The 13,283-nt window shown below is 41.0% G+C and overlaps 1 protein-coding gene across 2 annotated transcripts in view; it reads right to left on the bottom strand.

The window, feature by feature from the left end:
* The window catches only part of LOC137439153 (sodium-coupled neutral amino acid symporter 2), a 112,010-nt gene that overhangs the window by 19,529 nt on the left and 79,198 nt on the right, over window positions 1-13,283 (bottom strand). For both annotated transcript variants that reach the window (XM_068134882.2, XM_068134892.2), the window contains exons 9-11: window positions 12,153-12,211; window positions 317-520; window positions 113-192 (exon numbers count right to left, since the gene is read on the bottom strand). In XM_068134882.2, the coding sequence (XP_067990983.1) occupies window positions 113-192; window positions 317-520; window positions 12,153-12,211 (343 nt within the window). The remainder of the gene's footprint in view (window positions 1-112; window positions 193-316; window positions 521-12,152; window positions 12,212-13,283) is intronic.

The raw sequence follows: 13,283 nt of genomic DNA, 5'->3' as shown, positions 1-13,283 counted from the left end.
TATAACATCCTTAACCGCGTACCGTAACAATATATATATATATATATATATCACGGTTCCAAACAGACACTATTTACCCTTATCGGCTTTACCACCAACCAGACAGACTTACTGGGAAATCTCCGTGTAAATGGGAAGAACTTCAGGGTGGCAGACAAAAGAAAAGGCGAGGATGGGTACAGCATAAGCAGTCTGCAAAAGCACCAGCGTGATGACAAAATGAATCGCAAGTCAACCCGGTACCTGATAATTCATTCCAATAGCTGAGTACAAAAAACTATACTCATAAAACAAAAGTTATCTTCAGTATCCACACCTGAGAGTTGAAGATGAAGTATTTTGCAGTACAAGAATCTTCAACGTCATGGTTGGTGCTGTGATTGTGAACATCGCTGTAAGGAGTTGCTGGCGGCGGACTGTGATGTCCCGCCATCGATAAACTTGCTGAGGTATTGAAAGAGCCTGCATGGCTTATCAGGTCTTCCAGGGGACAAGGAACATGAAACTTCTTGTAGATGATCTACGAAAGAGCAAGAGATAATGTAAAAACTCTGGTTCAGTGCAGCAATTGAGCCTGGATTTCAGCAGAATCAAAATGGCATTTGCTTTTGGTGCCATTGTAAACAATACAAGCAACAAGAAAGGGAAATCAGAGATCGCAGACCCTTGCCAGGACGTTTTGTGTGGTGTTTATTAGCTGCTATGTTTGTGCAGTTTATTGACGATTTAGATTTATGTTGAATCCAATATGGCTGCCAAAACACGTGGCCGATCACGTCATCAATTTAATTCAACCACACAATTTTTGTGTAGATCGTACTCAAGAAATTTCAAACAAATCGGATCATGATGATCACGATGATCGGAGCATGATCATGAATTATGACGTAATAACGAAGGCACCAATGACATCATCATGAATATATGTTGTCCCTCATGAGGAGTACTTGACATTGAGCCATATTTCAATTTTTTCCATGAACTGGTTTCAGTGATATAGAGGTGCAAAGTGTTTCGGTTTCTCCAATATGGCGCACATACCACGTGACCTATGATGTCATAATTATCATTAAAAAATTCCACAGGAGGAGGTGGTCCTATGATGAAATGTTCATGTCAATTGGTCCAACAGTTGCAGAGAAAAGCAATACAAGCATCACGTTCTGTGCGGACAGACAGACAGACAAACAAACTGACCCAAATGCAATACTCGCTCCTCTGGCGAGGGTAAAAATTGGAAATATGAAAATGAAGGTAATATTAGCAATGTGTAATACTCAGGTTTGCCTACACGTTCGTTTGAGTTTGTATCAGCTATATGATCCTGCGACACAAATGAAGAATTACACACAAATGGCAATCTGGGTAATCAGAACAATGGCTTATAAGCAATGGCAGTGCACCATTTTCAAGCCAAAAGATTGTTCTGACAATTCCAAGACAAATTGAGTAATAAGACATGATATAAGTCCCACAAAACTTATTGTGAAATCACCATGATCTGGAAAGTATTGAGAGGGGTGTTCAATTTCTCTGTATATTATATTCACAATTGTCCAAAACACACCGCCATTAACATTGTTGATTATGGGGTATCAGCCAGTAGTTGGAACTCAAGGCCAAAGTAGAGTTTGTGTTCACTTAGCTTATAGGACTTTTGAACAGGTATTAAGGATGTTTTTTATGGATCATTTGTCTGACTTATGGCCGATTGGAGAAACGGGCCTTGTCCATTTTAAACTTAAGAAGTCAAGGATGTCCTGTCACTGCATATCATGTTGAACCGGGCGAAAGCCGGATGAGAGGCAGGTGCTCCGTGTGTCCCCCACATCCATATCGGGCACGTCTTTACATGCCTCACCTCCCCTTGCTCAGGCATGTGACTGTAAATGGGAAATCCTTCATGTGGAGGGTCGGGTTCGGTCGGCCACAGGATAGGGAGATGCCAGGCGACCATGGAAGGCCAATTTAATGATCCTCCAATGAGGACACAGGAAGGGAGCTGCGTTGTTGTTGGAAAATGGGACAGATGGGGAGCTCGTGATTTCCCTCAAATTGGGACTTTGTTTTGCTCTGTGGATGCCACACACTGTCACATGCCCACCAACTAATTTTAGGATCTCTTGCCTGCCTTGGTAGTGACCACAATGCAGTTAAATGAATGCCATGGCCTTTCAGGAATAAATAAGAATTGAAACATGTTTATGTGTTACATATCAAAGGTTACATTCGGTTACATGCACCTCTATTCGTGCTTTGGAAGGAATGGAGCCCACGTAACTGGTTAGGGTAGATTTCAAATTGGGATTGGGCTCCACTGATCCAAGCCGGAGCAGATGGTATCTACTGGGTTACGTGATCAATTTGAAATTGGAATTGCAGTGGTTAAAATTGTCATTAAGGTAGGCCTATGTTTTTCTTAACCGGAATCCTTGGCATATTGGTTAGAGCGTCTGCTCTGAGTTTGGGAGGTTCAAACCCAGGCTGAGTTAAACCAAAGATTTTTTTTTTTATGGTATGTGAAATCGAAATAGTCCGATACAAAATTCGGTTTGTCCGTCCAGTTTGCGTCCGGTTTGCGATACAAACCCCCACGGATCACTACCACTGAATGAACTATGTATCTGGATTAGGTGCTTCTGAACATTGATAGGTAGGATTTCCCTCTAATTTGGACTTTGTTTTGCCCCGTGGATGCCACACACTGTCACATGCCCCCCACATAATTTTAGGATCTCTTGCCTGCCTTGGTAGTGACCACAATACAGTTAAATGAATGCCATGACCTTTCAGGAATAAAGAAGAATTGAAACATGTTTATGTGCTACATATCAAAGGTTACATTCGGTTACATGCACCTCTATTTATGCTTTGGAATGAACGCAACCAATGTAACTGGTTACGGTAGATAAGACATAGTTGAGGCTAGTGAATGTACAGGGTAAGTTTAAAATTATGATATTTACTATTAATCATGTTTGGAGGGGTGGGATGTTTGATATTTGCTATTAATCATGTTTGGAGGGGTGGGATGTTTTTAGCCCGTCACCCACACAGCGGGAGACAGAGTTTTGCAATCACTTCTGTGTGTGTGTGTGTGTCTGTCTGTGCCGTAACATTTTTACCATTTTAGCTTTTGTCATCAAATTTCAACAAAGCTTTATTATGAAAATATGAAGAAGACAAATTAATAATTTGGTCAAAGGTCAAAAGGTCAAAGGTCAACATCACCTTAAATCATCAATTTTCAACCAATTGACCTGAATTTTTAATTTACCATTTGAGCTTTGTCATCAAATTTTCAATAAAACTTTATTATGAGAATATGGAGAAGACAAGTAAATAATTTCGTCAAAGGTCAAAAGTCAGCGTCACATATCAATTTTCATCCAATTGACCTGAAATTTTAAGAATTTGCATATTGGGTCACTGAATTGGTTCATCAATCAAAAGCTAGATGCTGATTGTTTTTTTTTTTAGAACATAAGATCAATGGTTACATGAAATCATCGATTTTCATTTGATTGACTTGAAATTTGAGCAAGGTCACTGAAGCCTATTACTTTTGAGGTCAAAAGGGATACGTCACCTGAAATCATCATTTTTTTTTGTATTCTCCTTTTAGCTGTTTTCGTCATGTTTAGCATACAGAAGAAGAAGCCCGAATACAAAGCAGATGTGGACGGGCTTTGCATTTTCAGATGCTTTCTAGTTTTAAATAAATATTGCGACGTTTGTGGGGGTAGGGATGAAATACCTTAGTGAAGGCAGGATTGTGTAAATTAGCATGGACCATGTCACGCGAATAAGAAGAACCTCGATCTACTAAGTAGGGAATCTGTAGAGCATAAGATCGTACATGTGTCTCCATTCGAGGGGTAGAGCTATGCTAATTAGGTAGGGTTTAAGGAGTGTATAATTGCCCCCTGTGATTTTCCCTACATTTTATTTCATCTAGAAAGGGCCGCCATTACAACAACAACAACCACAATCGCTGATAGTACCCGGACATAACAATCGGCAAGTGAACCCCGCCCAGCCTAACATTCCCGAAGGATGGGTAGGCACTGCCTCAAAGGAGTGTAATTGGCAGGCCAGGCCCCGAGCTTCGTCATTGGGCATCAAGCAGGCTGTGAGGCTCCGCCCCGAAGGGGATGATTGGTCATGGAGATGGGATGAGGTAATGAGACATCAGGATTGGTCGAGTGTGACGTCAGCGAGGGAAAAAGAAGGGTGCATCTCTCCCTCTTGCTCTCTCTGGTACGAGCTGCGTGGCAGGCGGTTGCAGAATTTATCGCTCTATGGTTCTGGCGATAGGATCGGGCGGTCACAGGATTTTTATCTTTCTCTTGTTCTGGCCTGGGTGGAGGACAGCTGCGCGTCGTGCTGTGTGTACCTGAGAGACTTATCGGAGCTTTGTGGAGTGTGGAACGACCAGAGGAGGAGGACGATTTGCCGCCGCTTCGTGGCTCAGGGTGCCGTGTGGAGATTCACGCCATCTTATGCGCCCTTGCGCAGAGACTCAGGGACCACTTACGCTCGTCCTCATCAGAGCAAGGCTGAGTATCGGCCGACTCACCAATCCATCTTTCTTTTCTTTTATCATTCCCCTGTTGTGTAATTGTGTCTGAGAGAGGATTCTCAAATTAGGAATTATAGTTTTTACCTCGCCATCCATTTGATTTCCGTGATGTATTTTCATTAAATCCTTTATCCTCAATTTTCATCCGATTGACTTGAAATTTGAATGAGATTTTCATATCAGCTAACTGAATTCAACCACCAACTATTTTTGAGATCAACATAGACCAAAAGGTCAACATAGGCCAAATTTCTAACATTGTCAATTTTCAATCCGATTAACTTAAAATTTGAAGACGATTTGCATATCAGGTCACTGAATTCATTCACCAATTTATTTTTGAGGTTAAAAGGATGCTCTACTGAGTGCCATTCTACTTTGTTCTCTTTTGCCAAGTGCCACTCTATGAGTAATTTTTCATGTTTGTCTGTCTGTCTGTGAACAAGATATCAAAAGTTGTGGACGGAGTCAGACAAAATTTGGCAGAGGCGTAGCATATGTGACAAGGCCGAAACAATTTGATTTTGGTGAAGATCTGAATATGAATTGGATATGAGAATTATTTAATTTTCAAGTGATTCTTCACCATTGAGAGATTGGGCGAAAAGCGATATATAACATGATATTGAACAAGTACAGATACATTCAAAGTACACCGCCCCATGCCAAATAATTAAATATCCTACAGCGCGGCATTGCCCCGGCGCCCGGCAATACCGCAGTGCAGCTCATTGAGACTGCATTGGGAGGGAGAGGTGTCCAATAATTGATTGATTAATTGTATAATTAAAATCAATAAAAGATTATCACAAAATATTTTCTTAATCAATTGGCTAATAGCATAACTAAACCACTAGTGCTTCATCTGAAGATGTATCTTTTAGAAATTTAATTAAATAAGGCATTAATAAAAAATTAAATAATTAATTGATTAATCAATAAATAATTAATCGATTAAATGATTAATCAATAAATCAAAAATATCCTTGATAGCCAAATCACCTGGTCACTGTCATGTCCAAATATCAGCTTCCTAACTCAAAAGGTGCCTGAGATATTGGTCAGAAGAGAAAGGAAATTTAATTAATTAAATAAGTATGTAATTAATCGCTAATAATTAAATAACTCCTCAATTAATAGATTAATCAAAAAACAAAAAATACCGTTTTTGACAAAGGACTTGCTCAATATTGTGCCGAAATTTCAGCTTCCTAGCTCAAAGGATAGCTGAGATATCACCCGGAAAAAAACAAACAAACAAGAAAACACCCAAGAAAACAAACAAACAAACAACCAGAGTGAAAACTGAGTACTCCCTTTCAGCGTGCGTCACTGCCGAGTCCCCTTCGGTGCCCGGCAATGATGTTTTGCAATGCCTGGAGATGGCATAGGAAAGGAGCGATGTACAAAAAGCTATGGACAAGTTATGACGAAAGTTGGTGGACGAGTTGGTTAGGTGACAAGAACAAGCCGATTCGATTTTGGTTCAGGTCTGAAGGCCCAAAACATGCCTCCATACCACTTGGACCATTACACCCTTTAGACCCCCTTCATACACATTTCGACCCTTTTGAGACATATACACCTTCTTCAACACTTTTAACACCTATTGACTTTTTAAGACACTTTGGACAACTTATGACCATTTTGAGACTTTTGTCCCCCTTTGCTCTTTCATCCATAGACACATTTAGACCCCCATTTGGCCCTTTTAAGATCCTTGATTTTTTAAAATACTTTAAGAGCCAAAAGAGCCAAAATTGTAATTTATATATATATATATATATATCCACGATATCCATTTTTCCGTTCTCCAACCTATAGCTTTGTCTTTAAAAACTCAACGTTTCGGCCAGCAACCCAGCATGCACCGAGCCTCCACTAGCCTTCATCAAGAGAAGTTCCCTTGTTCACCTCCTCCCAGATATATCTGGGGGGAGGGGTGGGCCTATTCTATCAACCAATCACAAAGCTGCGTTGCGAGACCTCGTGACCATGGACCCATGCTCGGCTTATGTTGCAAGTGTTTTGTGCGTGTTTGAGCGGTGTATTGTGTTTTGTTGTCCGTGTTGCCTGTGTCGGCTATGTCCCACTTTGTCTTTGTCCTCCTCCACGCATCGGTGTCTCTCTGGTGTATTTATGCATGAGAGGTCCGTATGCCTGTGGTAACGCCACAGTCTCCTCTGTCAATGGTGCCCGCGTTTGGCCAGTGTGCCAGGCCTCCAGTATTCGCCTCCTGGCCCGGTTCGGGGATGCCGCCAGCATATATATATATATATATATACATACACACACACACACATATATATCTATGTTATAAAACAGGAGTGTGTCTGTCTGTCTGTCTGTCCGTCCCCAAACTACTCCGTCAGTTTTTGGGCTAGCCCCGCCAAACCTCCTGTGAACCATTTTGGGGTCCCAGCGGTTGTTCTAAGGTAAGTAGGAGGTTTCAAATCTTCCTCAATAAAATTATGATTTTGAAATTAACTTGATTCTAACCTGCCGCCAATCCGGAAACCCGATGTTGTGGCTTACCAATATGGCAGCCAGCCATCTTGGTCATCCCAATGGGTCACTGGGTTATTTAGCCGCCATTTTGTTTCGGCCTACTCAAACATGCCTTGCCTTGGAAACACGATGGATTATTATCATTACATAATTGAAGCATATCATCAAAATCTGGATTCGGATATGAGGATTCCATGCTGCAAACTAAATAATCTCCAAATCTGGAGTGAAATCTGATAAAATTTACCATATCTCTCGATTTTATAATAAGTGTGCATCTGCATTTATTTAAGTGAGGCTGGGATTCTCATTCTGGGTTAGTTTTTTTTTTCATTTAACTTAATAATCGTTTTTAACGTAATTCTTACTTCCATGGGAACTGCTCAGAGACGCGTTTTTTTAATGAAACGGTTTTTTTTTTTTAGCAAAGAACACGATTTTAGTAGTTGGGCCATCTGTTACTGTTTGAGTCAATTATGAAGTTGCAATTTTGAAGATCGGTTCAGATTAAGAGTTTGTGGAGCTCATCGTAACCGTGTGCGGAAATGAAATAAAGGAGTGGAATGGGGGAGGAGCTGGGTAGGGCCAGTTGCAACTGCTAAACCAGAAAGCATCTGAAAATGCAAAGCCTGTCCGCATCCGTCTGTATTCAGACATCGACTTCTTCCGTATGCTCAAAATAACGAAAATAGTTTAAATAAAATGAAAAATGAAAATTGATGATTTTATGCAGCCTTGACCTTTGAGCTTAACAATCTGCTTCTAGCTTTTGATTGGTGAACAAGTTAATTGACCCAATATACAAATTATTAAAATTTCAGGTCAATCGCATGAAAAGTGATGATTTTATGTGATGCTGACCTTTGACCTTTTGACAAAATTATTAATTTGCCTTCTCCATATTCTCATAATAAAGTTTTGTTGAAAATTTGATGACAAAACTCAAATGGTAAAAAGGTTACAGCCCTGACACGGACACTGCACACACACCGACACACACACACCGACACACACACACGGAGACACACACACAAACACACACACACACGGGGACACACACACACGGAGACACACACACGCACACACACACACGGAGACACACACACGGGGACACAAACGGACACGCACACACACACTGCGACACACACACACACACACACGAACACACACACACACACACACACACACACACACGGGGACAAACACACATACACGTGGCCCAACACACACGAGGAAACATATACACGGGACACACACAAACGGGGCCACACACAAATGGGGACACACACAAACAGGGACACACACAAACGGGCACACACACACACACACAGGGACACACACACACACACACACACGGACACACACACACACACAGGGACACACACACACAGGGACACACACACACACACAGGAACACACACACACACACACAAACACACGGGGACACACACGGACACACACACAAACCCACACACACGACCGGACACACACACACGGGGACACACACACACACACACACACCATTCAGACTTATGGGAAGTTACGAGGGGCGGCCATTTGACATCTCACCCCGAGCGTCATTTTTCCTCGATGTGCCACTGCTCCACTGTACTTGCGATCTCTTGTTAAATTTTTAAAATTTTTAATTGATCTGCCAGCAACCCTATTATGGTTAAACTGCCAAAATCTCGGCTCTCTGCTCACCTTCACTCTTTCATTCCCCTTTTCTCCCGCTCTGGAACAAACTCCCCCACTCCCTTCAATCCCACTCCTCCCTCCAGGTCTTTAAAACAGCTGTTCACCACCATCTCTTATCTTCCCCAATCCAAAACCTTGATCTTTTCTACCCCCGCTAGTTCACCCCAGATACACTTTTTTGAAATTCCAACTTCTTTCCTGGAAGTCCTTGCAGTGTCCATATGTTTTATACCTCTCCCACCCCCTCCCCCCATGCCCTCTCCCTCCCACAGTTCTCTCGATGTCCCTGCTCTCAAATGTTGGGTTTGTGTCCTTCCCCCTCTCTCCCCATCTTGTCTACCACTCCCCTTATTTTGTGTTTTATGTGTCGGTTTGAGTTTTTGTGTGATTAATGTTAGCTCTTTCACGAGCCTCGATCTTATATGCAAAAAAGAAATATATAAAAATATATATAAAAATTCTCTCGAGGTGATGGACCCTAGATTGCGTATATCATATTCCTGTCAAGAAGCCACTCATTGTTACCCGGTGAAGCCTCAATGAAAGACACATGAAAGCCCACGGAATCTTGTTTCTCACAGTCTGAGAGTCCTTTTGGTGCTTTTTTGCAAACTTCCAGCGGGCTTCCATGTGTCTTTCACTGAGGAGAGGCTTCTGTCTGGCCACTCTGCCATAAATCCCAGATCAGTGGAGTGTTGCGGTGATGGTTGTCCTTGTGGAAGTTTCTCCCATCTCCACACAGGATCTCTGGAGCTCAGCCAGAGTGACCATCGGGTTCTTGATCACCTCTCTTACCAAGGCCCTTCTCCCACGATTGCTCAGTTTCGCCGGACGGCCACCTCTAGGAAGAGTCCTGGTTGTTCCAAACTTCTTCCATTTAAGAATTATGGAGGCCACTGTGCTCTTGGGAACCTTCAATGCAGCAGAATTCTTTTTGTAGGCTTCCCCAGATCTCTACCTCGACACAATCCTCTGAGCTCTGCAGGCAGTTCCTTCGATCTCATGGCTTGGTTTTTGCTCTGACATGCATTGTCAGCTGTGAGACCTTATATAGACAGGTGTGTGCCTTTCCAAATCATGTCCAATCAATTGAATTTACCACAGGTGGACTCCAATCAACGTGTAGAAATATCTCAAAGATGATCAAGAGAAATGGGAGGCACCTGAGCTAAATTTCAAGTGTCACAACAAAGGGTCTGAATACTTATGTAAATGTGATATTTCAGTTTTTTCTTTTTAATAAATTTGCAAAACTTTCTAAAATCCTGTTTTCTCTTTGTCATTTTGGGGTATTGAGTGTAGATTGATGAGGGAAAAAATGAATTTAAACGATTTCAGCATAAGGCTGCAACATATCAACATGTGAAAAAGTGAAGGGGTCTGAATACTTTCTGAATGCACAATATATATATATATATATATATATATATATATATATGTATATATATATATATATATATATATATATATATATATATATATATATATATATATATATAGGTGATTCTGTCTGTCTGTCTCTGGAACATCTGTCCGGGGGAGTGGCTACACCCGGTCTGGGAGGGGCTTCAAACACAAATCACCACCATTTTGTTTCCTCGCATAGCTTTGAGCCTGTTTTGTTCGGCCCGCAGTGTCTTTCTCTCTCTCACAGTTTTATTTCAACTCTAATTCGATATCTCATTTCATTTTTCACAGTCGCTAAGATGGTTTTAGACTCGGTTGCAAAAAAACGAGAAGGAGATTTGTTGAAAATCAACGCACAGGCAGGAAATAGCTGAGATCGGCACGGTATATCATACACCACCAAAATAACACAGACGAGAAATATTCGATGAAAGCTAACGTTCTTAGAAAAAAATGCATTTTAAATGAGAAGGCCTGGATAATGTAAACGAACTATGGAATACAATATTTATTAATAACGTTTGGTTTTAATCTATTTTTACTTTGTAAAGTGAAAAGTTTTCGATACATTCGAGTTTAAAAATGAAATCACCCGTGACTGATGTGCATTTTAAAACTGAATCAACACGTCTTCGATCATAAATTACTTTTTGAAGAAACAAAGGTACATTTTGATTACAACTAAAGCAAAGGAAACCAGGCAATGCCTGTTTCGTTCGGAGCGATTATACACCACCCAAAGAAGATGCGTTTAATTTCTAGAGGAAATAAAATCGTGAAATCTTTAATAAAAAAATGTTTTGGTTTTCGCACGAGTTTTCAAGGCTGAATGAATTGTGTTCACATCCAGGATTAATAAAGAAACTCCATTTCACGTGTGCATGGACATGCAATTCACAGATGTAAAATAAATAAACAAACACAGACGGGAAATAATCTGGTCCGGTAATTACGATTATAATCGCTGCGGAAGTGGCTGCTGCCATTCGTTGTGATCCCGTGCTGTCACGTGTTGCGGACGTTGTTTAGTCAGGTTCTTGGTGCGACTTGCTCTCGACGTCAGAATATGCTCCATATGCGTCGCATGTATCCGGCCTGTCTTTAGCTCAAGGTTACGTAATGTGGGGCATGTGGGTGGTCATTCCACCGTGTGTGTGACCAACTCCCGTGTGTGTGTGTGTGTGTGTGTGTGTGTGTGTGTGTGTGTGTGTGTGTGACCCACTCCCACCTGTGTGTGTGTGTGACCCGCTCCCATGTGGGTGATCCACTCTCCCGTGTGTGTGTGTGTGTGTGTGTGTGACCCACTCCCCCGTGTGTGTGTGTGTGTGTGTGTGTGTGTGTGTGTGTGTGTGTGTGACCCGCTCCCCTGTGGGTGATCCACTCCCCGGTGCAGTGTGCGTGACGTGGGAGGGGTGGGGGCAGGGAGGGAGAGGATTTGAGCTCTTGAAGTCACATTTTAAATGAGATGTAATTACACATTTCAAATTGTATTTCCCATGTGCACGCACATGCAATCACATGTTATCAGAAGTAAATACATTGTGTGGATAACATCATTTGTGGATCTGATAAACTGCCAGTCACCATTTTGTAAAACTGATGTGCAGCATCTAAATGAAGATGTCCAAATGTCACACACATCCATGCCTGTGGGATTCCCACGGGTGACCCCACTAGTATATATATATATATATTTTTTTTTTTTTTTTATTTATTTATTTAGTTTCATAAGATTTTCCTTTATAAAAATGAATAATTTAAAAAGAAAAAATAATCTGACTTCCCTTAAGGCTCTCCCTTTAAATAAGTGGAATGTTTATCCCAAAATCAAAACAGTTTCAAGCATATATATGGACATTTATTCCTACACATTTATCAACATTCATATCAGAGCTAAACAAGCAAGAGTGTTCGGTGAATGTATCTCTAGTATAGCCATGTGATCATTATGACTTACCACGGCCTCAAAGAAAACCATACAGCAAACAGAGAAGGTGCTGGTGTAGCCAAGGTAACCTGAAGAAACAAAAGCAACCTTAGGCCGAAAAGGGGACCTTGGAACAAAAAAATTCTTAAATGAGATTTTATACGAGGTTCCCACACATTAAAATGAACGATATTAACTCTGAATTTGACATGCTTCAATGCAGATTTAAAACCTTCACAAGTTGGAGATAAATATGATCATCTGATGACAAAGCCATCCTCAACATTGTTTATAATTGAAGGTGTTACTGGTGGACAAAATGGACAACCGAGGGATAGTCAGCTGTGCAATTTTTTAAGTTTGTTTGTTTGTATCAAAAGGCACTTGTGCAATGAGGTTCTATAAATATAGAATATTTTACATACCAGTGGGAATTAAAAAAAAAAAAAAAAAAAACTAAATAATTCCTCAAGCATGTACACAAAAACCATTGTTGAATTTTACAAAGTGTTAAATGGACCTTTTATATGAAATCACCCCCAAAGAACTTCAGTTGCTAGAGTTTATGGCATCAGCAAAAATAAAGAAAAAACAACAAAATTTCCAAGAACCAGTTAACTAGCAAACCAACCAGATTAGAAAAATAGGAAATAAAATGATGATCAAATCAAACTTTTCACCAAGTCATTGTGTGAAAAATTAATTAAACCTTGTTGAATTTCCCATAATTTTTTATTCTTGAGGGCAGCCTTTGTGCATCTCCGAATGACTGTGAAATTATGACTTAAAAGACGCGACCTTCCCTCCCCTCAACCTTGCTGACATCGGATCAAAAGGGCGGAATTCCTCCAGGACACAGGCACACAATGGCCTAAGCTGAGAAATACAATGGGATATTTAATTTTCCTGCAATCAAAATACAGATGGGACGGCTGGTTTTAGAGCACTGCCCATTGGTAAGCATGTTCCGAGATGTCGCAGGCCCTGTGTATGAGCGAGGATTAGGGTCAAAGGTTACAGGTTTTCAACTGAGGACCATCTGCTTACAAGGGAAATAGCATTCCCGAATGTTCCACCATATTAATAAACCACATTATTTTTACAGTGACCGTTAGTGAGGATGTTGTCACATGCAGGCACATCACACCCCAGAGACAATAA

This window comes from Myxine glutinosa, chromosome 1 (genome assembly GCF_964187855.1).
Source record: "Myxine glutinosa chromosome 1, kmMyxGlut1.1, whole genome shotgun sequence".
NCBI classification, from domain to species: Eukaryota; Metazoa; Chordata; class Myxini; order Myxiniformes; family Myxinidae; genus Myxine; species Myxine glutinosa.
Note: the sequence above shows the minus strand (reverse complement) of the source record. Positions and strands in the feature narration are given on the sequence as shown.